General features: G+C 42.0%; 2 protein-coding genes across 3 annotated transcripts in view; one reads left to right on the plus strand and one right to left on the minus strand.

The window, feature by feature from the left end:
* The window catches only part of LOC137295402 (RNA transcription, translation and transport factor protein-like), a 97,536-nt gene extending 72,518 nt beyond the window's left edge, over positions 1–25,018 (minus strand). Inside the window, exon 1 of the mRNA XM_067826743.1 lies at positions 25,013–25,018. Within this exon, the coding sequence (XP_067682844.1) occupies position 25,013 (1 nt within the window). The 5' untranslated portion in view covers positions 25,014–25,018. The remainder of the gene's footprint in view (positions 1–25,012) is intronic.
* LOC137295400 (lysosomal-trafficking regulator-like) overlaps positions 1–26,148 on the plus strand; it is an 83,417-nt gene that overhangs the window by 41,910 nt on the left and 15,359 nt on the right. For both annotated transcript variants that reach the window (XM_067826739.1, XM_067826740.1), the window contains exons 6-41: positions 459–626; positions 885–1,029; positions 1,190–1,386; positions 1,763–1,829; positions 2,175–2,290; positions 2,866–2,977; positions 3,606–3,818; positions 7,000–7,141; positions 7,661–7,793; positions 8,357–8,722; positions 9,428–9,682; positions 11,619–11,822; positions 12,228–12,509; positions 12,692–12,890; positions 13,145–13,279; positions 13,492–14,010; positions 14,886–15,028; positions 16,020–16,189; positions 16,310–16,436; positions 16,866–16,966; positions 17,394–17,480; positions 17,812–17,894; positions 18,262–18,420; positions 19,014–19,427; positions 19,837–19,964; positions 20,158–20,229; positions 20,344–20,475; positions 21,703–21,876; positions 21,996–22,072; positions 22,554–22,742; positions 23,166–23,311; positions 23,727–23,832; positions 23,983–24,044; positions 24,717–24,775; positions 25,307–25,459; positions 25,612–25,862. In XM_067826739.1, the coding sequence (XP_067682840.1) occupies positions 459–626; positions 885–1,029; positions 1,190–1,386; positions 1,763–1,829; positions 2,175–2,290; positions 2,866–2,977; positions 3,606–3,818; positions 7,000–7,141; positions 7,661–7,793; positions 8,357–8,722; positions 9,428–9,682; positions 11,619–11,822; positions 12,228–12,509; positions 12,692–12,890; positions 13,145–13,279; positions 13,492–14,010; positions 14,886–15,028; positions 16,020–16,189; positions 16,310–16,436; positions 16,866–16,966; positions 17,394–17,480; positions 17,812–17,894; positions 18,262–18,420; positions 19,014–19,427; positions 19,837–19,964; positions 20,158–20,229; positions 20,344–20,475; positions 21,703–21,876; positions 21,996–22,072; positions 22,554–22,742; positions 23,166–23,311; positions 23,727–23,832; positions 23,983–24,044; positions 24,717–24,775; positions 25,307–25,459; positions 25,612–25,862 (6,086 nt within the window). The remainder of the gene's footprint in view (positions 1–458; positions 627–884; positions 1,030–1,189; positions 1,387–1,762; positions 1,830–2,174; positions 2,291–2,865; positions 2,978–3,605; positions 3,819–6,999; positions 7,142–7,660; positions 7,794–8,356; positions 8,723–9,427; positions 9,683–11,618; positions 11,823–12,227; positions 12,510–12,691; positions 12,891–13,144; positions 13,280–13,491; positions 14,011–14,885; positions 15,029–16,019; positions 16,190–16,309; positions 16,437–16,865; positions 16,967–17,393; positions 17,481–17,811; positions 17,895–18,261; positions 18,421–19,013; positions 19,428–19,836; positions 19,965–20,157; positions 20,230–20,343; positions 20,476–21,702; positions 21,877–21,995; positions 22,073–22,553; positions 22,743–23,165; positions 23,312–23,726; positions 23,833–23,982; positions 24,045–24,716; positions 24,776–25,306; positions 25,460–25,611; positions 25,863–26,148) is intronic.

Raw genomic sequence — 26,148 nt, forward strand, 5'->3', positions numbered from 1 at the left:
AGGAACTGACTACGTTGAAATATCTGAATAAAGATCATGGCTTCTACGAACTTGGAGGTTAAATCAGTTGCCTGTGGGTCTAAGTATTCCGTCATCAGGTGATATCTTGAGTACACATGTATTGTTTATATATATTACAATTCTGTTATGTTTGTCATCAATCAGAGCATTTTTTACCAAGCATCAGGAAAGATGTCATGCCTACGAAAGCTCTAATTTTCCAGTGAATGCCACAGGACATAGAGATTCACCAAGTTTTCTTTGTTGTAAGAAGCAGCTTTGTTGCTTGGATGGTCAGTCTCTGTTGTGTGGTTGAATGTGTGACAATAGTGACTGGAATCATTCTTCATAATATAGATTACTTATTTGTGTAGTCAAGACTGGATCTGCAGACACCGTCATAGAGCTTGAATAGTTCTGAGTTTATCATTAATCAAACTGACCATCTACATGTACAGAAGGGTGGTGAGGAGGCCCACTGGAAGCAGCTACGGGATGCCCTGCAGCAGTGTGTGAAGCTGGACCCCACCAAGCTCAAGGCTGTGTTCGACATGCTCCTCAACACTGCCCTGCCCCAACTGCCTTCCATCCTGGAGTACTCTTATGACCAAATCATTGCGATGCTGGTGAGTCACATGTACAGCTTCCAAAGTGTTTCTAGTAGGAAATATTTAATAATGTAACATCCATACATTGGATCAGCCAGTGACTGTTTGAGTTGGTACCAATTGGACCATGAAGTTTATCGCTTGATTTATGGCTAATGGTCCTTGTGCCTTAAGGGTAAATTCTAAGGTTGTTGTTTGACTAGGGAAATGTATGTAGGTTCTTTTGTCAAAACATTTTGCTAACGGTACCATTTCTGTTGTTTGACCTTGACCCAGAATCTGAAGGACAAGGAGATGGTGGATGAGGATGAATACCGAGAGCTGCTTCACTTTGGCGGGAGCGAGGAAGAAGAGGCAGTGTGGACTGAACATGGCTATGAGGCAGACACAGAAACAGCTATGCACAGTGACTGGAAGAAAAGTATGACTCACACCTAATGTTTTCCATGCTGTATTTTAAGTGATCAGAGTGGCATTAGCCTCAACGCCCTCACTCACCCACTTCTTGTATATATTCACTGTGATATAACTGATATCAAAGCTACGTTAGACCCCATTCACTCACCCACTTTGTCCACCAGGTCTACAGACAAGCTATGACAACCGTCTGAAGCATGCAGACACGATCTGCTTCCCGTCTGTGTTCCGACTGTTTGTGGAGCTGGCCATCACAGCTCACAACTCTGCAGCTGTCAGCAAAGTGGTGGTGTCGGTGTTGTTACGGCTGCTGCAGATGCTAAGGAGTAGCCCCCCTGCTGTATTGGGAGTGTGTTCAGAGGTAACCGTTGAGGAGATAAACATAATGTGCTGGCCAGTTTCCGGATGTTATTGAGTAATTGAAGCACAGGAATTTATTTGGACCTGACAGTGTCCACATATGATGTTTATTGACATTGTAAACAAAAAAACTAAAACTCCCACAGGGGTTTTACTGTCTGCACTCATTTACATGCTCATGCTATTGATCACTGGATCATCTGGTCCACACTCAATTATTTACAGGCCACCGTGATATAGCTGGAATTTGCAAAGTGCACAGTAAAACTAAACTCACTCACACAGAATTATTCTTCTTTACTCCCTGATTAATCTCAAGGTTTAGCTACAGTTGCCATTAGTTCAGCAATGTGAGGTGCTATGCGTGTTTGTTACAGGGTATCCTGGAGGTTCTGCTGGATGGTTTCAAGGATATCCTTACCAAGTCCACTGTTGATCAGCAAGGTACTGAAAACAACTACTGCCAGTCATAGGCCTGCGGTTGCTATGATGAACAAGTTTCTGGCTCAGATGAAGTAGTGTGGTGGAGGACTAAAGGGATGTGAAATCACTCCCAGAACAATCTCTGCAACAGCTGAAAAATCATTTACCACACAAAATAACAAATGCACAAATAACCATTCATCTGTCTTCCAGTTTTCATGGCTCTGTATGAGCCTACTGAACATACAGAGCACCACTTTGACCCATCTACATGTAGACTTACAGTATAACCTACAGTGATATGACAGATATGTAGCTTTTGTCAAGTCACCATTTGAAAGTGATTGCTTTGTTCCCTGACTTCAGAGCTGGCTCTTCGAGAGATTCTGCTGTCTCTGATTCAACTTGTTGCACAGACAGAAATAGCGGCCAATGAACTGCGACTGTACATGCGATTGTTCCTCGTCGAAGGGTACCCTGTGGTGAGTTACTAGTACCTGTGTGGTCTTGTCTGTATGTCTAAGTCTTGTTCAAATTAAAAAAAGATAGACTTTGAAGGAGTAAATATAACCCAACCTCCCATCATAGGAAGCATGAAAAATGTGTTTGCACTGTAAATTTAAGTTAGCTAACCCAATTGATTGGAAAAACAATTGAGATGTTCCGTTCATCTGGGTAGATTCACCTGATCTGGTCTAGTTGAATCCTTTTTGAGTTGGTAACATTTTGAAGGTGCCAGCCCTCATGTTTGGCTGGGTTCTTGGCTTATTTCATGTTCTGGTGTTGAATGAAAATGCTGTGTGAAAGATACGTGTTTGAGAATAGTCATCTTCAATTGTGGTAAAATGCTGTGAGCACAGTCAAGTGGTCAGGTTCAACTTATCGGTCGATGAATGTCATTGCATTTCAGTGATTATCTTGATGTCATTTGCTAAATTATCTGCCACAGAGTGGACTCTTAACAGGCCACGATCATACAGACGGAATATTACTGTGAGTGGCACTAACATTGGGTGAGGATGCTACACTGAAACTGTTAATGATTACCTGCCTTCAGGACTCGATCTTGTCAACCCTGATGACTGTCGTGGAGAACTCCCAAGTGGAGCCGTGCTACACCATCACCTTCCCCACGTCGCGGACAAACCCACCAGCTGCCCCTCACACAGGTCAGACGTTTTGTACATGAGGTCAAGATCATTTGCCTCTTAGTATCATGTTTTCACTACCTGTAGTTTGTATTCTGTAACTCTTAGAGGCACAACTGGGTGTGAAAATATTTTTCTATTTTATAGTTGTTTGCTTGAAGTAATGCAACATACTTTCCAGATAGATTCCTATTAGTATTAACGTCTTGCAAAGTTGGAAAATGATGAATGACATTCGATATCAGAAATATTAGCTGTGAAGTAAGTAATGTATTCTGCTAACAACTTGCTGTCCATGGGGAATACAGAAGGGAAAAGGAATCTCTTCATCGTCATGGGCTATGTAAACATAGAGTCTGTGCATGTTTCTCCACAGTTACCAATGAAACTGTTATTATTTTTTCAGAATGAAAGTTTTGGTCTTCAATGAGAGTAATTTTGCCATGATTGAATTCTATACCAACCTATATTTTACTGCCTCTTATTATCTTCTATCATTTCTGTTAGAAAAGAAGACCATGTTAGAGAAAATAAAAGCACACACTTTGATCATTTTACTGTTTTAAATATCTGGAATTGAAGAGACACATTTATATTCATTATTTTTGTTTTGTTTGGGTGTTTTTCATCAAATGATGTTATTTTTCAGAATCCTTGGAGGACCCCTGCCCTCAGTATGTGTGGTGTAAAACGGCCATGCAGTGTGACATCAAGGACTCCATTACATGGCCGCCGGTCAGCAATGGCTTCAGCGTGTCATGGTGGATGAATGTAGCAGATGTCACAGACGACCCTCTCATGCACCTCCCGAAGCTGAGAAAGGATCATTCATCATCACTTGTATTCAATTCCATCAATTTCAGTAAGTAGCAGAAAACATGGCAAGGGTCATCCTCGAATCAGACTTATGATTCTCAGACTTTGATTTTTAAACTTATCCTATCTCATGATTTGCATTCCTCTTTCTTCGACACTGAGTGGAATGAATGAAAACTTTCCCTTCAGGCCTCTCTCTTTACCATACACAAATGTTCCCCCAGACTGCTATCCTTTTAAGACAGGTCCTTAGCCCCTGGTTAAGCATGCAGCATGTTCACCTATCTACCCATGTAACTACCTCAGAGTGATCATTCTTCTTCTTGTCGCCCCACTATGTGGATGTATTGTGAGTGTTTTCAGTTTTTCCTTACAAGTTAAAGAGAGAACTATATCATGAGCAACTAGACCTAAATTGTGTTATTTTTTGCACACAGTGTGAACTATAATTTCTTCCTCAGATCCCCACTCATCGTGTGGGTTGTATTGACATGTGTGCCTGCAGCATCGTCGGGAATGTACCCCCTTATCTAAGACCATTAGATCATTTACATATGCTTGTTCCCATTGGCTGGCAGGCAGAACTGGTTATATTTCAACAGACAAACTGACAAACCCCGTGCATTGAATGACCTGTATTAACTGCTCATCCATCAAAGATTCCACTGTTGGAAGGTGATGGTTGGTTTCGGTGTGGTGTCAGATGTGTACAGTACTTGTTAAGTACAGTGTCTTGTACTTTTTTGCTGGGTCCAGCAAATCGCCGAATCTGTTCGCAATTCCGAATGTATTCACCAGGCTGAACCGTTTCGCCACGGCGTATTGGGTTGTAACATTGATTCAGTTCACCATATATGACTGTATCTCATTGCCAAAATGGCTCACACCATCAAATCAATTCACCACATCAGAATGGTTTGTTTCGCAGAACGGTTCTCTTCACTGAAACGACTCACCTCTTTATCTGTCTCACCTCGGTCGGAACATTTCACAGCGACGAACTGGTTAATCTGATTGTTCTAAATTTCTCCATCGGCTGAGTTCATTGAAATGTTATCAAACCAGTCCAAACCACAGTGCTGATTCTGATCACAGAATGATCCTGATAACATCAATGTTCTGGCTCACCATTTTGAACCAGATCACTAAGCTTAACTGGTTTACGAGTCTGAATCATTTCACCATGCCGAATCAAATAGCATTTAATGTCAGCAGTGCAAACATCTAGACATTACACTCAGCACTTGATGTTTTGACGATCTCAGATCTCAAGACACTACCATGACCATGGTTCATTTCATTCTAGATTTAATCAACCTTCACCTTAAATGAATGATTCGGTTCTACCAGCTCTGGAACCATTTGTTTGGGCATTACTGAATAAGCTTGCTATCCAAGAATATTCTGCAATGCTTCACTGAGGAAAGTTACTGCAGACTACTCGTAACAGGGTTTTGGTGTATCGCTGTGTGCAATCTTTTCCTGGTCCGTCATCTTCACCACCCTTTCATTTAGACCATCAGCAAGTTTCTGGACTGATGGGTCAAGTTGCTGCGTATGGTAACAGTGATGTTATGTCAAGTAGCCAGCATTGCTTAGCCTGGATTTTATGAGTTGTGACTTGCTCGGTTTACAGAAGACATTGTTGTCTGGATTTTTGTCACTGTTGCATTGTGGGTAATGTTTGTAAATGGTGGACTACTGTTTCTTCACCTGAAGTGTCCGGGGCCTTCTTTTCTTGATCCCATGAGTCAGATATCAAGTCCAGCATTCAGTTGCTAGTAACAATGAACTGTGCCATTCCCAGTAAGAGTGATTGTGTCAGAATTTTTTCAACCACCTGAAAGAGACTGCTTATCGAGCATGACAGAAACACCTGGGAACGGTTTAGTTTTGGGTGGAGTTCAGAGGTCATTGCAGTTATGTCTGGTGGTCACCAGGCAGCAGTCTATGCTTTTTGTTAATTGAATGTTCCTATCTCAGGACATATCTCTATGTCAGAGGCCAGAGTTGCTTGACCTTTCACTTCCCTCAGCCTGCGAACCGCAACCTTCACATCCTGATACATCCAAACCAACTGAAGTATCTTCGATTCACTTTGAAGGGGCGTCATTACCAATGGAGTGCTCTGCTGATGACATATATACAGCTCTGTTGCTTTTCAGTCAGGTGACAAAACCAATAACTTTATAAGCTACCTGCATTGTCAAGTGTGGCAATCAAGACTGAGTTCATTGTCTGTGTTCAAGCCCAGCAGGATCCAGTCGTCCTTCGTCTTCACAGGCATTTCACCATTTAATGAAGTTGCTTAGACAATTGGGGTGGTACCTGAACTACGTGAAGTCTGGGAGCTCCCTGGGAGCGATTGTGCCTAGTAAGGCAAGGGGTTCAAGAGAAGCAATCAGTAGCATAGGTACTATGCTGGTTGGATTCAGCCTCCCTTGTTCATAGCTATCTATGGTTGTCATTAACATATACAGTGTACACTGTCAATGCTCTTTAACCTAGGGTAATCTATGACCCACCATCCAACAGTAGGATAAGTGCAAATCATGAGATAGGATAAGTTTAAATATTTTGTTTAAGTTTAACTGTACAGTGTCTATTGCCTGTGTCACACAATGTATGGCCACCAAGCCTGCGCACTACTCAGACTCAAAGAAGAGAATGATCATTCCTAGGTAGTCCTGGGGGTAGATAGGGGAGCACGCTGCATGCTTAGCCAGCAGCTAAGGACCTGTCCTGTAAGGAGGGCAGCCTGGGGGAACACGGGCGTATGGAAAAGAGAGGCCTACAGGGAAATTTTTCATTAGTTCCACTCAGCATCGAAGCAAGAGAGAGGGGTGCAAATTGTGAGATAGGATAAGTGTATAAATATACAATTTATAGTGAAAATGTCCAATTTTGAAGGACTCAAATGATCATAAACATGTTAAGTTCACTTGAGTAATATGTAGAGCTGAAGGTGAATTCTTTCAAAATTCTAAAACAGATTTTGTTTCAAATTTTTGACAGCTAATTAGGAATGGAATGCATAAGAAAAGCAAGATGTCATTTTGTCATTTTCTTTAGTGTGAATAACACATACACTCTGAAATGGCGGGTTTTTCGTTTTGGGGGTTTTTTTTGAATGGAGAGAAGAGGATTCTTCAGTTAACTATGGAAAACTGACTCATTGACCGCACTGAACTGCATTTGCGGAAATGATTTTGAAAATGCTCTTGTAGATGCTGAGTGCAAGTGTGACAGTTCCCAGAAGAACCTGTCCCAGTACCCGGTGTGCGAGTGCCTGCATGTACTTTCTATTGGCAATGTGGAGAAGATGTTTGAAGTGTGGATCGATGTCAGGACAAGATCGTTTGTATTTAGGTACTGTAAAATAGTTGATCTTTATGTCGTGATCATTTACTTATGATATGTTGGACCAGTGGTGGCCATGTTGGTGAATCACTTGCTCTCCTTACCAAAGGTCTGGGTTTGACTCCTACCCGGTGTTCTTTGATGTCAGGTTGCTTAAACACTACAAATAAAGTGAAACTCACTCACTCACTCACTCACTCATGGAATTCTTTCTAAAAATATGTTTTCTTTCTCTTTTCTTTTCTTTTTTTTTTTTTTTTCTGTTACGGTGATGTCCACCTTCATGGTTTAGCAGTGATAGTGTGTAACATTTATGCAGAATGATCCATAACCAAAACTTTAAACTGATGGTACTTGTTGTTACCCTTCCTGCAAGGCATAACTTGGACTTTTCAGCTGGTCATCATTTTGTCTGAGTATGTTCATTGCGCTTCCATGTTGCTACATGACATTAGTGATCTTCAACACAATGACGTTCAACCCATTTCAACAAACCTGGCTCAGAAGTAGCAATATTTGTGTTCCCAGAATAACAAGTGGTTCAGTGGAGACTGAAGTGATAAAGGAGTCGAGTTCTGACAGAGTTATCTCCCCTGGCATGTGGCATCACCTGGTTGTTTCCTATGAAGAGAAGCTTAATGGAAGCACTCTTGTTGGGAAGGTAATCTACAATACAGTCAACATGACAGCATCTAATGCTGGAAGTATATGTTGGTGAATGCTTTCTAAACATTATTATGGCAGTGTTACAGGAATTAAGTAAATGTTGATACACTGAAATATTCCCCCCTGAACTTTAAACGATTGATGCCAGCTGGAACTCAGTGGTAAATTAACAGTCTAAAGCTAACAAACAAAACTTGATATAACGTATCTCTAGGTGCTGTACTGATAAGCAACAGGACTAATACAAATATAACTTGTGCATCTCGAAAATATCAATTTTGAATTTGTAAATTCAAGGTTGAAAACACTTTTCATTTTGTGCTTACAGTAAAAGTACCATCTCCTGTTTAGGGTATATATACCAAGTTACAAGGTTAAAGGAAAACTGATTGTGCATGCAATGTGTGTAATCTTTTTCAGTTCATTTGTATGAAAAGGTTGATTTGTAGTGAATATGTTTGTTTGCCACGCAACAGGGCATGCATGTTTGATTTCTCACGTTGGTAGATATACAATACTTTTTCATTTTGATATCACAGTATACTGGGATTGTTTCAGACCCTGCTTCTCATAGATGGCTGCATGTCAAGGGAGATAATTCTGGATTACCCGGCCAACTTCTCACGCAATTCGACTTCCTCCGAGCCCATGCTGCTGGTGGGTCATGTGAAGGAGGAGCCTACAGACATGGGACACTGGCACCTTGGGAACATGATGGTGTTCAAGACTGCCAGCCTCAGTCGGGAGTGGTGGTTTCACCATTACAGTCTCGGGCCAAATCTGACCTCAGTCAGCAAGTGTGACTGCTCAGACATGAACTCCATATATGTACCGTACCTCTCCAAGGACGTTCTGTGTCAGTCGGATCTCTCCCTTGATGTCCTGGTTGGAGCCACAACGTTGTCAGACATGGAGAAGGCAAGGGTAAGGAGCACGGGTTCATCATGCTTTGTTGCGATGGTCACGGAAACATGTACGACTGCTGAATAGTTTTGGTGTTTAGGATCACATTACTCTGTGATATGACCTATGTAAGAAAAATATATATCACTCTGCTTATATCCATATACAATGAGCTATACATCCATAGTTCAGGGTTGTTGTTTGTATATACAGTGGAAGCTGTCCAAACTGGCAGCTGTCCAATCTGGCAAGTTGTCAACACCGACATATAATCTCAGTCTCATCTGTGGCTAGCACATTTATCGTGACTTAAGATGTCTACAGTCCAGCAGCTGTCAATTCCGAATCTCAGCATCAAATGAGTATTTATACAGTAATCAGCACTGTCTATTCTGGCACTTGACGAGGAGTGAATTGCCACGTGTTAATCCTTGAAATAACACTTGGAAAAGCACTTGATTTCATCTAGCTAGATTATGCTTGCTGCCTCACATTGATAACTTAGAATGTGTCCCTGAGAAAGTCGTTTTCGAATTGTCATTTGAGAAGAAACCCAAATATCTGATTTATCATATTTATGTTATAAAGCTAATAAAAGTGAATATGAGCTCAGTTCTAGTCATAGATAGATGTATTAACTAGTCTTTTTCAACAGTCCTGACAAGTGCTGGTTTAGACAGCTTCCACTGTACAGAATATTTCATGTCAGTTTTCTCTTCCATGCAGACATCCACAGTTCTGACTTACTCAGTCCAAAGACCATCTTGCTTGAGCCAGTACTGCTTCAACAGCCTGCATGAGATGCTGACAAACCTTGGACTCATACACCCAACAGCTTCCCAGGATCCTCTGCTCTTCCAGAACCCAACAATACTGAAGTGGACAGAACTAGGTCGCCTCCAGAGCCGCTCCCACCAGACACTGGAGAAAGCTGTGGAGCAGGTCGGAGGAGTCTACACATTCATCTTCATGGTGGCAAAGGTACTCAAAGAAGAAATGTAGAAACGTAATATCAAATTTTTCCATATCAAGTTTGAGACAACCGCCTTGCCTTCCTGTACAGACACATGTCACATATATAGTATTCCCAGAAATTATTGAGAATGTTGCGTCATGTAACGCATTACGTTTATTAACTTCTGGCGTTTTACTTACATAAACATGTTAAAACATCATCCTTTTACAGTCTCAGTCTTGTTTTAGTACTTTGTTAGACCTCCTCGCTCAGCAATGCATGCCTGAATACGCCTAGGCACACTACCCATCAAAGTTTGTAGGTAATCGTGTGACAGGGTATCCCAATATTGGACCACCTCGGCCTTCATATCTTCAATGTTTCTCAGTCCCTTTTGGTTTATTCTGTCCTTCATGACTCCCCACACATTCTCAATTGGGTTTAGGTCTGGGCTGTACCTGGGCCAGTCTAAAACTTGAACATTTTCGCCCGACAACCACTGTTTTGTGTAGCGCGCAGTGTGTTTTGGGTCATTATCATGCTGGAAAATCCAATCATCTTCATACAATGTTTGTGCTGTCGGAAGAAGGTGACCATTTAGAATGTCAACGTATCTTTCTTTTGTCAAGTTTCCTGTGAAAACACACAATGGCGTCACTCCGCGAGCCGATATGCCACCCCACATGTGAAACTTCGGGCTATGTTTTGGTCGCTGGTAGATAGGTTTGACAGTATATTTGGTCCAAATTTTCACACAGTCAGGGAAAAGCCAAACAGAACTTTCATCCAAAAAGAAAACATTATCCCAATCTTGATTTTCATGAGCCCGACACCAGTTTAAACGTTTTTCCTTTTGTGCATCTTTCATCAACGGCGAGGGAATTCCACGTTTTTTCACCCAATTAAGTCTCTGTAATTCCTGCCTAACTGTTTCATTGCATACCTGAGGACTTCCTCTGCTAATCATTTCATTTCTGATGTTCTCAACACTTTTCAATTTGCCCCTACTCACAATCTGCCCAAGTCTTCGGCGATCCACAACACTGAATTTCCTAGGCCGACCTGCCCCTGCTTTGTGCTCTATCCCGGTTCCTGTTTGAATATTCTTCAAAGTTCTGTATACTGTAGACGGAGGAATACCATGTCTACAAGCTAACACTTTAGCATCAGCCTCACCCCTTTCAAAATCATCTAGAATGAGCTTTCTTTACTCTCTTGCTGTAAATTCTGCCATGTCAACACAGGAAGCCGTCTGCTCAGACAAGGGAGATAACTCTTGACGTAATGAGCTGCCTTCTAAGCCTTCAAGAGTTGTCTCCCTTATTTAGTATGCTTAGTGCATAGTGAAAGCCCTTTTTCCAATCTTAGCATCATTAGAAAAAAAACAAAGATTTTCTCAATAATTTCTGGGAACACTGTATATGCAAATGGCATATTAGTTTTCATGAAATAATAATGTTCATATTCGTGTTTTCCCAGCCACAGATTTTCAGAATTGCAGCTATCATGTACTCCTCAAAAAGTGAAGGTACACCTGATTCTTTAATGTATTAGAGTTTATCTATCATGCCACGACAAATTAGACCCGTGAGGGTGAATATTGGCCATCAGTAACAGGGTCTGATGGTCAGGCTCGCTGACTGGTTTGACACATGTCATCAGTTCCCAATTGTGCAGATCGATGCTCTTGATTTCGATTATGGGATTGTCTTGTCCAGACTCGATTGTTTACAGACCATCCTCATATAGCTGGAATATTACTGTATCAGCATGAAACTAAACTCACTAACCCAAAACACGTTAACTATGGTTAAAGTGAAGAATCGGACCCGACATTTTTTTTCATGTATCTGAACATAAGGCTTAATTGTTTCGAAAGTACAAATTGAATAGTTTAAAATGGGTTATCAAAACCTCCCCCCAAATTGAAAAGTAAACTGAAATGATTTTGTGGTCTGTTAGATCTACGAGGGTTGTAGCGAAGAGAGCGACCCAGCAGAATGCTGCCGGGTGGAGAGGTTGCAGAGCAAGATCCTCCGCCTCCTGTTCAGCCTCGTCCACCATCTGCCCCATCTGGCACTAGAGTTCCACAACATCCAAGGCTATGCCATGCTGCGAAAGGTTCTTGTCACCTCCAGGAGCATTGTGGGATATGAAGTCCTCAAGGTGAGCCTGCTTGTTGTTTAATGACTATAAGGGCTTAAAGTCAGTCTGCTTTTCTTAACAGGTACGGTGGGGTAGCATTGTGGAAAGCATTCTCTCATGACACCAAAGACTGGGGTTTGAATCCCCACATGGGTACAATGTTTATAGCACTTTTCTGGTGTCCCCATCATGATCGTGCTTGAATATTAATACAAGCAGTGTAAAAAGATTTTATGAGCATACAGTCAGCCCTTCCAGAGAGAATTTCACTGGTCATTTAACTAGTGCATATTGAAAGATTGCTTGAGAAATTTGGGCTTGTATTGTGCACCAGTTTTTGTTGCCAGTAAAGAGAGGATGAGAATTTGGTTAAAGTCTGATAGTCACTGAAGCTACTGCCAACTTTGTTGATTTGTACTCCTGCAGGCTTTGTTGGATTCCTGTACCTCGGAACCGCTGTTCCGACCTGATGCTTCTGCCTGCGTGCCCATACTGCGTCAAGGAAGTGAGGCAGTGGTACGTGACATCTCCATCCTGCAGCAGCTGCTGCTGTCATGGAGGGTCTGGGAGAAGGCAGCGGAAGGGGTGGTGGAACTACTTTTCCAGTCTTTGCAGACACTGATACGTCCAGACCATCAACACCGGGACGTCAACATTAAGCAGTTCCGTGCAGGGGGAATTATGAACAAGATTTTCTACATTTATCTGGTAGGTTGGAATTGCCTTCTGTTTGGGTGCTGTTGTAGAAATGATCCTGACTACATCCCTAAGTTTTGGATGTCTCACGATCTCTGTTAAAGGCCACGGTCACAGACACTTAGTTCATCTCATGCTGTAACTAACTTGTTAAGATCGCTAAAAAAAGTTATCACCAGTCATCAATATTTCAGGAACGTATTCAAGAAGGCCTGCCGTCTATGACTCCAGTTGTTGGACAAGCTGTGTCGGCCATAGTAGAGGGCATTCTGGGATTTCCCCCTGATCCAGTAATGCTTGTGGCGGTCACCGACTTCCTGTTGCTGGTCCACCCTGCGGCCAGCACGTTTATCGTTCATGCCACGTCCAGTCACTTCCTTCGCTGCTGGTGGGGTATGTAGACATCTTGAACAGTCATACATGACAACCAGAATGCTTTTCTCATTCAGTGCACTGTAGTCGTCTTTCAAATATGTCATCCATAGACAACAGTGATTTGACTGAAAACCTTGTGTCCTTGTTATTCTTCACCTTGATGTTGTTGTTGATATCAGATAACAGAAATTGAAATTTGGTCCCTTTTTGTTGTCTCATTTGTGGAGTTTTGTGGTATTTTATCTGGTGTAAACAATGTCTGTATCTGACAGCCAATACATCTGCCAAGTCAACACCTGCTACAAAAGTCACTGTGCGAAGCCGATCTGTGAAGAAGTCCATCTCGGGATCAGAAGATCAGAGTGAGGATCCAAGGTCAAGGACAGATGGGGAATGCAGCAATACAGGTACACTTCTGTTATTCTTACATTATGGCAGATACAACTTTCATGGGGTTTTGTAGGATGCAACATTGTGAAAAATATTTTCACAGTACTGAATTTTGGTTTGGGTTTGTTGCAGAACTTTTTTCACAGTACTGAATTTTGGTTTGGGTTTATTGCAGAACTTTGTGTATGTTCAGATTGGTCACATAAATTCCACAAAATTCTATTTTCAGAATCAGTAGGTGATCAAGAGGGTTTAGCAGTAGGAGAGTCTGATTCTCCTCTTGGAAAGGAAGACCTCCCGGCTGTCCCCTCACCAGACCTCAGCACATCAGATTTGACTGACTTCCCTCCAATACATCCCAGCCCAACCATGATTTCCAGTCCAGGCTTCTCACATTCACAGAGTGGGGACGAGGTTCTACAGGGGCAGGAACGAGACAGGTCTCACACTCTGAAGGAAGCTTCCATCACTGACACTGAATCCACCAGCTCAGAGAGTAGAGCAGGCAACGGGTATGATGGGAGTGCGGAATCGGAAAGGCATTTGGAGATAGCTGCTAAAGATCAGAAGACAGAGAATAGAGAATCGGAAGGGTCGATTGTCAGTGAGGAGAGCCAGCAGACATCGTCACTGTTGTCAGCTGCGGAGGTAGAGAAGGATGAGGATATGGAGGATGGTCACATGGAGTTTGATGAAGACGAGAAGGACATGGGAGATAGAGATGTGGGACTGGTCACACTCTGTGCTAGTGAGTAGAAGCCAGAATTCAAATCAAACTCTTGAGGCCCAGGGGTAAGATTTCCAAATCTCTCTTAGCACAAGCATAGTCATAAGTGCTATACATTAACATTAACTTATGGCTGTCTTAGCGCTAAGAGAGCATCGAAAATCTAGGGAGAGGTCAGAGCTCAAAGTGATCAGAAAACTAAGGGCATCATAAACCCAATTTTAACATAAACTTGTTGCGTTCTTCACTGTGTGAGGAACAATGGGTTGCCCTAGTGGTTAAAGCATTGGCTCATCATCCAGAAGACCTGGGTTTGAATGGCCACATGGGTACAATGTGTGAAGCCCATTTCTTCGCTTCCCCATGATGTTGCTGGAATATTGCTAAAAGTGGCATAAAACCAAACTCGTCAGTTAGTCATGCTTCTGGAAGGAAGCCGAGGGTATCTATTAATATGTCTTGATTTCCAAGGATGTCATATGATAGAGTTCAGAAGTACTCACGACATTCACCTTCTGTCAACAGTATGGTTGAATTGGATACCTGCATTCCTGACACTAGCTCCTTAGCAATCTTACCTCCATATCTTATAGGATGACTTTGCCTAAGGTGTTGATTCTGTAGTCAGTAATGACTCCTTTATGTCATTCTTGGTAATATACAAGCAGTATCATGAGACAGGGCAATGGGAATGAATCTCACACAGTTAGTGTGTAGCAAAGAGGGAATCAAACCTGTGTTAAGTGTGATGAGTAAACTCTTTATCTTCTTGGCCACCCATGTTCTTTGAAACATTCAGGTAATGGTGGGCATAGTAGTTTGTTAATGTTCACCTATAATGCAGCACGTTCCTGTTTTGTCATGTAGTGGTGCACTGCCATATTGTCTTCCCCTAGATCTGCTCAATTACCTGAGTGACTTGGTGGCAAGGCTACCTGAGAGCTCTGCAGACAGGATGTACAGCAAGGTGCTCAATGTCGGCAGCCTCATCGTCCTGGCACAGAACAGCTCGCCACAGATCCGAGAAGCAGTCATTAGGGTATGTGTTTTGTACAGGTGTATATAACATATAAAGATGGAACATATATCATTTGAAATGAATTATTACATTCAACCTGGACAACTCAGTTACTTATTTGTTTAAAGTCTGTACTTTGTTTCCTAGAAAGTGTTATTGTAAGTGTGATAACTGTATCAAGGCTGGAACTAGGTGAGTGAAGCTGTAACTTCATCAAGATTGAGATTACATAGGTGAAGTCGTAACTTCATTATTGTTGGGATGAATGAGTGGGTATCCAGGCCACAGTCGGGTTGTTCTGCCTGGTTCCCTTCTGCCCCAGATTGCCTTATCATCTACTGTGTATCAAGTTATCCTTTCATAATACCATATAAGGCTTTTTTTTCCACATTGCCCCATGTTTCTAACCCCATGGTGTTGACATTTAATAATTGAAATGTCAGATTGCCCAACTTATAAGACAAAATATTATGTACTTGTTTGATCGTCATTCTAGAAGTTGGTGACTCTGAAATGATACATATATCTTTATGGATGACAACTTCTTATTTATTGCATAGAGCAACAATTTAACGTAAACAATTTAATGTAGGTTCTTACATCGTTATGAAACTAAGGGTCAGTAACCTACATCGAAACATCGCTCTAAGCAAGAAATAAGAAGTTGTCATCCATAAAGTTATGTGTTTCATCTTTGAAATATTATGGATGTCAACTCCTTCTTCGTTGTATACACAGTGTTTCTGGTCTAATCCAGTTTAGACAACATGAGTTGATGATTAATGTACAAGCCACAGATGGGACTGATATTTTATGCCAGTGTTGACAACTTGCCAGATTGGATAGATGCTGGTTTTGACAGCTTCCACTGTGCTATTATTGTACAGAAAGCCATTTGTACAGAGTGATTTTAAGCAGACGAGCAAAATCCAGCTGCCACTCCGACCTTCTACTTGAATACCAACATCTATATGCCTCTCAAGAATGCCCAACTTACATATGCATGTTTCAGCTGATTGGAATGTACACTGCGATGGCGCCCCCACAGCATCTGGAGAACTTTGTCAAAATGGATGGCTTCTCCCTGTTAGCCAATCAGATCCACCAATACCCGGCGCGGAGGGAACACATTGAAGCAGCTGTCTCCATCATGCTGGAACGGTCGTTTACGTTTGAAGATGAGTAAGTTTGTTTCAGATCATTACCTCTGAAGTTGTCATTGGAGGATAATACTGTATCTGGCCTTGGCAGCCAAATCAAATTCCAAGAGTTTCCTAATGAAAGGGCTGTGATTGTTTCCAGATTAGATTGGGAGATTGCAGAGTTTTCCAGTCTGCAGCAGTCATCTGTTGTGCTGTTGTTGTGCCTGATTGAGCAGACGGCACATGATCTGCCATTGTGCCACAACACTTTAAGTCTCCTTGATCAGGTCAGTTTACAGATTCCAGGTGTCCATATATTTTTTGTTCAGCTACTCATTCTCTTGTTCATTTATTTCCCAGTCCTTTGATGGTTAACAATTCATTTATATTGCTGCATCTTAAATACAAAATGTCATAAAAATTCAGTACATGAATATCACTTTAGGGCACAAGTGACTTAGTTGTCTAAGGTTCCCACAGTACACTGACAAACTCACTCACTGTGTCACCCCATGAATATTCACTCTCTCTCGCCCATCCACAAAATGCTCTCTCTCACTCTTTAACTTAAACACCTACAAGATACTCTCTCTCTGTCACTCACTGTCTTCGCATAACGGAATCATTGCCATTTCTTTTATTAAACAGCAAACAAGTTTATACATGCTCTCTGGCATGTTGTGCTTTGTGCTTGTACGCTGTGCCATGTTTTTCAGCTCCTGGTGCACTGCCCCATGCTGTCCTCCATTCTTCTGGAGCAGGGCTTGATGGAGGTGCTCACCAACCTCATCACCATCATCAACAGAAAGAACAGCAGGTAGAACCCTTGTAACCCTATGTGGCCGAAAGCACCCATGACATTAGAGCTGACAAGCACAGACGTGTCTATGCCAGGCTGACAGTACTTTGGGGGAATGTCTCACCAAGATTCAACAGTTATCTCTGATCTTTGATGTGGCTATAATAGTCCTGACAATAGCTTCGTACTTTTACTTGATACTGGAATATTGTCAGCTTTGGAGCAACAATTGTAACAAGCCAAGTGCCATAATGTTATTAGAGTTGTATTTGTTTATGTTAAAGTTTTGGCATAACTCTGACATTTGGGTTCAAAACGTAAAACTGCTTCTAAGGGAAATGGGTCGAGGCTTGTACCAGCAACAGAGTTTGTATTTGAACAGAAGGATGACGACAATGAAGGATACACAAATGTTTGTCTGTATCAGTTTCTTCACCCTTTTCAGGCCAACAGATGTAGTTGATTCCGAGAGTAACCTTCTACTGCTAGATGTACGGAGGGTCCTGTGTACCCTGGCTGTCAGGGAGTTCAGGTAGGGAGGTCTGGTTGGTCGAGATAGCTGTCAGTCATAGCATATAGGGACCCCCTTCATGGTCCAGTGGGTGTTCAGGTATTGAGCCCTTAGCCATCACCATATTCCAGTAGGTCATTATGGGTTATCTGTCTCTTATAGATGAGTGTTGTTAGTTATTCACATCAAGCTCAGGATTTGAACCATCAAGCTCACACTTAATTTGGATGGAGCTTTCTTCACTATACCTGTCCCAAATCCTTTTCACTGGGCTTTGGGATGTTAGGTTTTTTATTTACTGGTTCCTCTTTGAGATTATTTGTTGTTATTAAAATGTGCTTGTTGCTGGCAGTTGGAGTGGGGTGACACACTACCAACAGGTGGAGGACATGTTCAACCTTCTGAAGGCTCTGGAGGACAAGGAACAGGCATCAGGTATGGAGGTGGGAAGGAAGGAGGGAGTAGGGGAAAGAGGGAAGACAGAATGAGTGGGGAAAGTAGGAATGAGAGTGTTACTTATTGAGAATTATGGTTAACGGATGGGGCCAAGAGTGACTGAGAAAAAGTGAAGAGAAGAAGAAACAAAAATCCATGAGGAAGATATTGTTCAGTCAAGGAATGAATAACTTGTTATATAATTGCCTTTGGTAACAGGAACTACATACCTAACAAAAAACATTTGTTTTGTTTTCTCATTGGTACATTCATATGGTAAGGTGGGTTATGAGATGGTAGTTACCACATGTGGTTGGTTGTTCGTGTTTTGTGAAATATTTACCTGTTCTACTGACTGTCCCCACAGATGACAGTCAGCGGCGATGCCAGAACCTACGGGACCTGCAGTATGTCATGGTGATATTCATCATCGAGTATGTGGAGAGACGTAGTGAGGATATAAGCCAGCAGCCTCTCAACTGGTTCAACATGTCAGGGGGAAGCAACTCCAGTGCTGGCAGCTATGGTAGGCCAGGGGCGCATCAGCCCATTGTACTGGTGGAAGCCTGTCCTTTAAACTGTAGGAACAGGAGGCACATACCCCCAGCTGGGCAGGGGCACATCATTTCAACTGTAAGGGGAACATATCTCCAAGTGCAATGATGGGCAGTCACTCCCCTGGGGGGACAGGGTTTCGTTCCTTTAGGCCTATTCACAAACAATGAAAATAATGGAGCACCTGATCGAATTAGCCGATCAGCTTGTAGAAAGTGTTGTTTTACTTTTTCCTGATGTGTGTGCCCTATGTATAAAATGGCAGATGATGTATGGGATATATTTGCTTCTCTTTGTAAGTATTTTATAGTAAGCATTACATAGGCCTATCATTGTGAAATCCTTTCTTAAACCACATGTATATGCACCTTGTCATCAGCTTCGCTTATTCCATATGCTTCAACTACCGTATAGACATTGTGGACATCAATTCAACAATCATTGGTTTCAGGAGTACCTTAGGAATACAACTAACCACAGTAGTATGTAAAAAGCTCAATTTACCATATCTGATCGCCTCCACCTACACACTGACGTGTGACCTCGACACTTCCTCCCTTGCAGGCAGCTACAGTGACCCCTCCAGTGCATACCTCTATTCCCTCCTCCCTTCCTCCGACTCCTCCCTCTCCAGCAGCATCCAATCACAGCTAGCCAAGGGGAGACAACCCACAAGGAGACAAACATCATCATCGAAGAGCTCTGATCAATTTACAGATCAGCCATTTGACGAAACATCGCTTTCTTCTAAAACTGGGCTGGCAGGCTCTACTGATGCTGATTTTCTGGATTCCTACCAACTTATTCGGACAAACAAGTCACGTGATACGTCACAAAAGAAGGCAGCCAATCAGTCACGTATTGCACAGTTTTTTGGCAAGAGGAAAAAGCTGATATTTGTTGCTGTAAATCAGTCGGAACTCTTAGACCGATTCAAGAAGTTGTTGGTGTTTGCTGTGGACCTCATTGTCCTCATAGGTGAGCTCAACTTTTGTTTGGATGTAAGTCATCTGTCACTAATTTTGTGACATGTGACTTGAGTGCTTTTTTACGCAATTTGTGTGCGTAGGTGGGTGCGTGTTAGATTTTGGTGTAGCAGTATATTATGAATTGTGAAAAGTCGAGTGTGTCATGTTGTTGAATGTCTCATGGAATGTTTTTGTGTGTCTTACATTCTGGAAGGTCAAGGATTAAGTTTTCATGAAAGCCATGTGTGATACATTTTGTGGAAGATGATTATGATCCTCATGTCATGTTCAAGTTATATTATGAAAGGTGCTGTTTATTGTTGAAGATTCTGTCCATCATGAAGGATGGAGTATTTGGTGTTTTATGGTAAGACAAGTTAGTTACATTTTCTAATAAGGATGTATGTTGCTTCCGCCAGAACGTGAGGAGGTGGTGAAGACTTCAGGGGAGAGAATAGAGATGTTCTTCAGCAAGACCACCAGTCTGGAGGACAACTTCCTCACCAAACTCTTCAACATCACCTACCGTGGCCTTGAGTTTACTCTGGTAAGTCATGTAGCTCTCTCGCTCCCACACTGACTCCACGTGAAAGTGTATTAGGAAATACCAAGGATTTGTTTCATGAATTGTAACATATTACAAACTAGAGTTATGTGATGTGTTAAATGACTTGTCCTGCTTAGCATATTTTGTTCCAGGGTGTAAGGGCTTTTTCTGACCTTGTGTTTCTTTGTCATAGGACAAAGGTGGGATCAACCGCAAGTCACGGAATGTAATCATGTGGGGCGCCAAAGATATCATCAGACAGCAGGTAAGAATCATCTTCTGGCCAATCTTCTGTCTAGAGTGTTGTGTTGCAGGCTGGTGATTGCATTTTGTATGCATGGACTCTGTCTTCCTGCTACAGACTTATGTTGTGTTGTAGTTTGGCCGTTTGCTCCTGTGCATGCTGTCTACCAGAATGGACTTCAACATGCGTCTGTATGGTCTGTCCTTCATCATGGGAGAGACAAAGGGCCGTGACGTCATCAAGATGCTCATCTCAACACCACAACTGGTGAGTGACACTGACATAACAGATAATGACACTTGAGCTTATTCACAATAGTAGCCCCTTCTGCCATAATATTCCTTGTTTCCTGAATGACAGACATTAGGTTTTATTACTTATCAGTAATACAGCAGTTGAGAACATTTTTGTCAGTGTGACATGGGACAACGTGTACATCAAACGTATTGCTATGGATTTGTTTTCCAAGATACATTTGACTCATTTTTCAACAAACACACTAATATGTGAACAACTGATATACTGAACTATTTGTTTGGTTCTGGCTGCTGACTGCTGGCTGCTGCCTATATGGTTTAAGCATAATGATTACTTCAAACTATGGCAGTAATGAAGTAAACTAAGGACTCCCTTTCAGTTCATTATAAATATAGTTTACAGTGATCACCCCAAGCTCTAATAAAGGTTATCCACAAATTTAGGTAACATTTACGTAGACCAATCTCAAAGTGATTTGTAAAAGCAGCCCTACCAAGACCGAAAGTTGATACTGCAGTCTGTATCTACTTGTGTGTCTTTCAGAATTTAGAAAGGAAAGTAGAACTGAAGAAGTCTTTAATTATATATTGCCTAGCAACTATCATTGATGTGCATTTAGTGTCATCAACTCAAGTTAACAACACTTTCGTCTCTCTGTGTTACCTTTGTAAACATGTGCATGTTGAACATTCATGATATGAGGATCAGCAGTGTCTTCAACCATTGGACATTGGCCCCAAACATTTCTAATATCTTCAGCCAGACATTAGCTTCACAGATGTTTAGAAATTTAAAAGTCATTAGCTTGCAATCAGTGCATAAAGCTGTAATTTGTATGGATCAAGTTTATAGTAATGTTGAGACTTCTAACGGACTGAATGGTATTGTGAGCATACCGAGTGGTAGTGAGGATATGCGACTTCAAGTGGATGAACAGGCATTTTGACAAGATGCAGTGGTACTGTACGGATTGGTATTGTAATAACTTTCAGTGTTTCAAATATATCAGGATCAAGTGATGCTTTGACACTGACTGGTGCATGACAACTCCAAGTGCTACTGGGAAGTTTGCTTGTAGCAGAGTGGAACTGTGACATTGTGGACAATCTAGACCTGCTTCATTAAGGATTTTAGCACTATTAGGCAGTACACAGAATAATGTGGTTCATGGACTGTGAGACAGACTATGAATTGTACTGTAAGCGATGTTGAGTAAGGGTCACTGTCCTGCTGCAGGGTCAGGAGCTGAGTTACTACCTATACAACCTTCTGACAACATGGAGAGACTGGCTGGTCGGGACTCAGAGGGAGCAGGGCTGTATCCTCCTCAACCTTCTACGGCAGAGTGGCTTTGTGGTCTACATGACCGACAGGATGCTCACACCTCAACAACAGGCTGTGTTAGATGAGGTGCGTTGTACTTAGTGACCTTTCAAGTTGTTTCTGTTTTTATATAATCTCTCGTAATAATTAAAACATATTATGTGCTTATAGTTTTGGATAACTTTGCTATTTGTCTGTGTCTTCAGGAGAAAAGGTCTATTGACCTACGGCTCATCAATGCACAACAGTTGTGGTCCCAAAAGAAGCAGGTGGCAGCAGAAAGGTGAGATGGGCGGGATCACTAGAAAGTCAGTGACCTATATTTCCAGGATATGCTTAAGGTTCTTTACAGTTCCTATGGTTGAACTGCCGTTAACAGGTACTTTGGGGTCATTTCATAGGGTTAAGATGCAAAGTGGTTTCAATTGAAAACAGAATGTCATTTCTGTACCTCAAACCATTTCTTGGAGTGCTGACATCACTGTCTGGGCTGTAGAGACTTTAGGTTCCCTGAATACTGTGCTTATGTTCCTTGAGGAGTAGAAGGCAGAATAGGCCCTGAGTACACCATGCTTCTCCCTTTGTAGGGTTTCCAGATGGCCACAGTATCCTAAATTCTGTCCCTTCAAGGATTTTGGCCAGAATCAGTTATTCTGAATGCTTTTTTATGAACGGAAAAAGCGTATACATCTTCTCTGTTTCATTTTCCTGTAGCTTGGCATTGTTGCCAGTGTTGTAAAGCTGGGATGTGTCTTTTGTTGTAGAGTCTTGCAGCGCTATGAGAAGCACATGAAGCTGGTGTCTGACCAGGCCATGACGGTCACCCAGACGGTGACACAGCTACAGAACAACCAGAGGAAGATCCTGGTGGACCACATCAAGAAGTCCATGACAGAACAGATCCAGTTGAAGAAGGCCTGGCAGGAGCTTGTCCAGACACTCACACATGAGAGGTACTCACTGTTTGGAAAGGTTAACGTTACTTATTTTTCTGAAGGAGAGGTAAGCACTGATAGGAAGGGCTATCTTCCCTTGTTTCTTTTTTGAAGAAGGAGAGGTGAGCACAGGTAGGAAGAGTTGTTTGATCATGTTTACCTGTATGTGAGGCAGGCAGATGTAGATGACAGGAACTGTTTGGTGGAGTTGTTTTACCTTGCATGTTTCACGGTATCAAACATAGGCATCATTTGATGTGCCTCTTCTATCGTAAAAGACACAAACTGCACCCACCTTCTTGTTATTTTTCTTAATAACCAATCAAGCGATGAATATACCAGTTCATCACACAGTTCTGTAGCATGTACAAGGAGCTCTTCTGAAGGTATTTTATATTGAATGAACCTGCACATTGTTACTGAGCTTCCCTCTCCCCCCAGGGCCGTGTGGTACCACCCAGCCTCCTATCCTCAGTCATGGCAGCTGGACCCCACCGAAGGACCAGGCAGGATGAGGAAGAGGCTCCAGCGATGTCATCTTGGCATTGACAAGAAGTACCTGGCAGAAGGCTACAAGCAAAAGATAGGTAAGGAGGGAGAATTGCAGGTTGTCAGATTGTTACTTCCAGATACCTCTTCATATGAAAGTAGAAGAACAGCAAGGGGAACCTGTATGAATCAGTAGGACTTACAGTGATGTAAAACCTTCAGCTATTGCTCATTTTGGCCATTTTTATGTACTTATCAAACAGTGTTGAGGAACGTTAGATCTTTCATTGGACTATGGTTAACCAGTCATTGAAGTTTTTCTTATCACTCCAGACAGTAAATAATTGAGTGAGGGATAGTAACACACTGTTGTAGAGATAGAGATAGATGGAGTAAATATTACTGTCCCCTGCATCAGCACTATTGCTGCTAATGTTGAAGGAACCCAGATCTTATAATAGCATAGGTTGGCAATAAGAAGTATGGGGCTACTAGCCTGGTGCCCTGTTGCAGATGTGGAAAGTGTCGACCCGCCACTCATCTACCTGTTTGAGGACGATGACAAGATGTCGGACTCTGCCGCCCTGCTGTACCGTCTTCACACCAATGAGAAGATACAGTCAGTATCATTTGTATCATGTACCTTAGAGTAACATTTACCTAAAGACTTAGTATTTCAGTGTCTGTATTTTAATTTTTACATGTTTATTTGTGTGTTTTGGCTTAATAATTTGGATGGAAAGTCCTGACGTGTGTCTGTTCATTCCAGACACACCTGCCTATGTACTGCCATATCTCCAGCCAGCGAGAACAAAGGAGAACTGCTCGTTGGTGAGTATCTGGCAACAGTGTGCTACACTGTAGAAAGCCTAGGAGAATACACAAAGTATCAGTTGTGAAAGGAAGGATTTATGTAGCCCAGTGACTGTTAGAGGTGGTTCCTCACTTAATGTGCTGTCTATTTGGTACCCCCATCGGAAAGAGTAGGTTTGAATGTTGGATGAGATCTCACCTTTAAAAGTTTCAAAACTTCTATCATAATAAGGAAATGTAATTCCATTTACAACATTGCCAATTTTCTTTTATTGCGTAGAGCTGAATCCAGTGTGTGCAAGAATCTTAGTATCATTAGTTTCAGTTCCAGATTTGCCATGATAATGTTTATATACCTGTACCGTATATGACGTCAGTTTACTTTTCCAACATTTAGCAGACTTGCCTTGACAGAAATACCATACTTCAAACCAGGAAACCCATATGACTCTCTCTGTGGTGATTATTCCACATCTAAGCTTCGTTGGGAGATATCTATGAGTGGTGCTTATTAGCTGTAGTATTAATGAGAAAGGTGACATACAGATAGTCGCTGGACTGGTAGTAGCATCTGTTTCACAGCTTCAGAGGTTAAAAAGTAGAAAGCTAATTCTGTCCTCATGTTGTAGAGTTGTATTGCCCCTCTGGTGTATTTATTCTTGTACATGTTTAGTGATTGTTTCCTTCCAGGGGAGATGTCCATCTTCTTTGTGGCAGATGAGGCTATTACAGATGCCAACTACACTCAGGTAGGCCTGAACAGATTTAATGTGTACATTATAAAAGTGAAGTGTCATATGACCGTAGGAATGATACAAGCTGTATTGAAAGTCATAGGATGGTAATCTTAATGGTAGAGGAGGTTCTGAATGTTCAGGTTGGATGTTTGACACTTTTGTATGTCATTTGGTCATGAAAACATTTTGTTTGGTCAGTGAATTTAAAGTACGTATTCAATCACTGATTAGGCCAACTGTGTTACGTACTAATGATTTGTGTTACAGTGTGTTACATACTGGTGATTTGTGTTACAGTGTGTTACATACTGGCGATTTTTGTTACATACTGGCAATTTGTATTGCAGTGTGTTATATACTGGCAATTTGTATTGCAGTGTGTTACATACTGGCCCATTGCCACAGTTTGTTCCTTACTGACCTGTGGCACCAGGATATATTATATTTTGACAAGGCCTGGTACAACCCTTCATATGATCTACAAGATTCGCCAGATGTGATTTATACACTTCATATGAACTGATTCCTTTTTCTGCCCCACAGGTGTTGCTAGGTAACCAAGAGCAACTTTCTATGACATGGCCTCACGCTGACATCAAGGAGCTGCACAAGCGGTGGTTTCAGCTTAATGACGTTGGTCTTGAGATATTCCTCACAAATGGCAGGACATTCCTGTTGGCTTTCAAAACTACCAAGGTAGGTGCTTGAGACAGTTCTACAGCTCTTGAATGTTGATCCTAGTTGGCCAATGTACTTCCAGTTTGATCAGTGTACTTCGAACCTGTATGGTGCTCTTCTAAGTTGATCAGTATACTTAGAAGGTGATGAGTGCCTTCATCTGTTGTCAGATCCGGGATGAGTTGTACCAGCACCTCCTCCAGTCTGTGGAGCTGCCTAATCTCCTGCCACCCTCGGAGAACCTAGCCACAGTGCAGCGTCTGTGGCTGGACGGTGTCATCACCAACTTCGACTACCTCACCTACCTTAACAAGATATCTGGCCGCTCCTTCAATGACCTGATGCAGTATCCGATTTTCCCATTCATCCTCAGGGACTATGTTAGTGACGAACTTAATCTGGATGATGCTTCAGTGTACAGGTAATATCTGAGAGAATACAGCAGTGAAAGAGACCTACATAACTGTGTTAGCCTTGACAATGTTTGTTCTGGGTCCTGGCCAATACAATAGCTGTGCATAGACAGTTTCATGACTAAACCTTCCTGTGTAAAAACATCCATGGCTAAACCTTCCTGTGTAAATACATTCATAGCACAGCTTTTCCTGTGTAAGCAGATACATGGTAAAACCTTTCCGTTTAAACTGATCCGTGGCAAAACCTACTTGTGTACACAGGTCCATGGCAAAACCTTTCCCATGTGTAAA

Source organism: Haliotis asinina, chromosome 8 (genome assembly GCF_037392515.1).
Source record: "Haliotis asinina isolate JCU_RB_2024 chromosome 8, JCU_Hal_asi_v2, whole genome shotgun sequence".
Lineage (NCBI taxonomy): Eukaryota > Metazoa > Mollusca > Gastropoda > Lepetellida > Haliotidae > Haliotis > Haliotis asinina.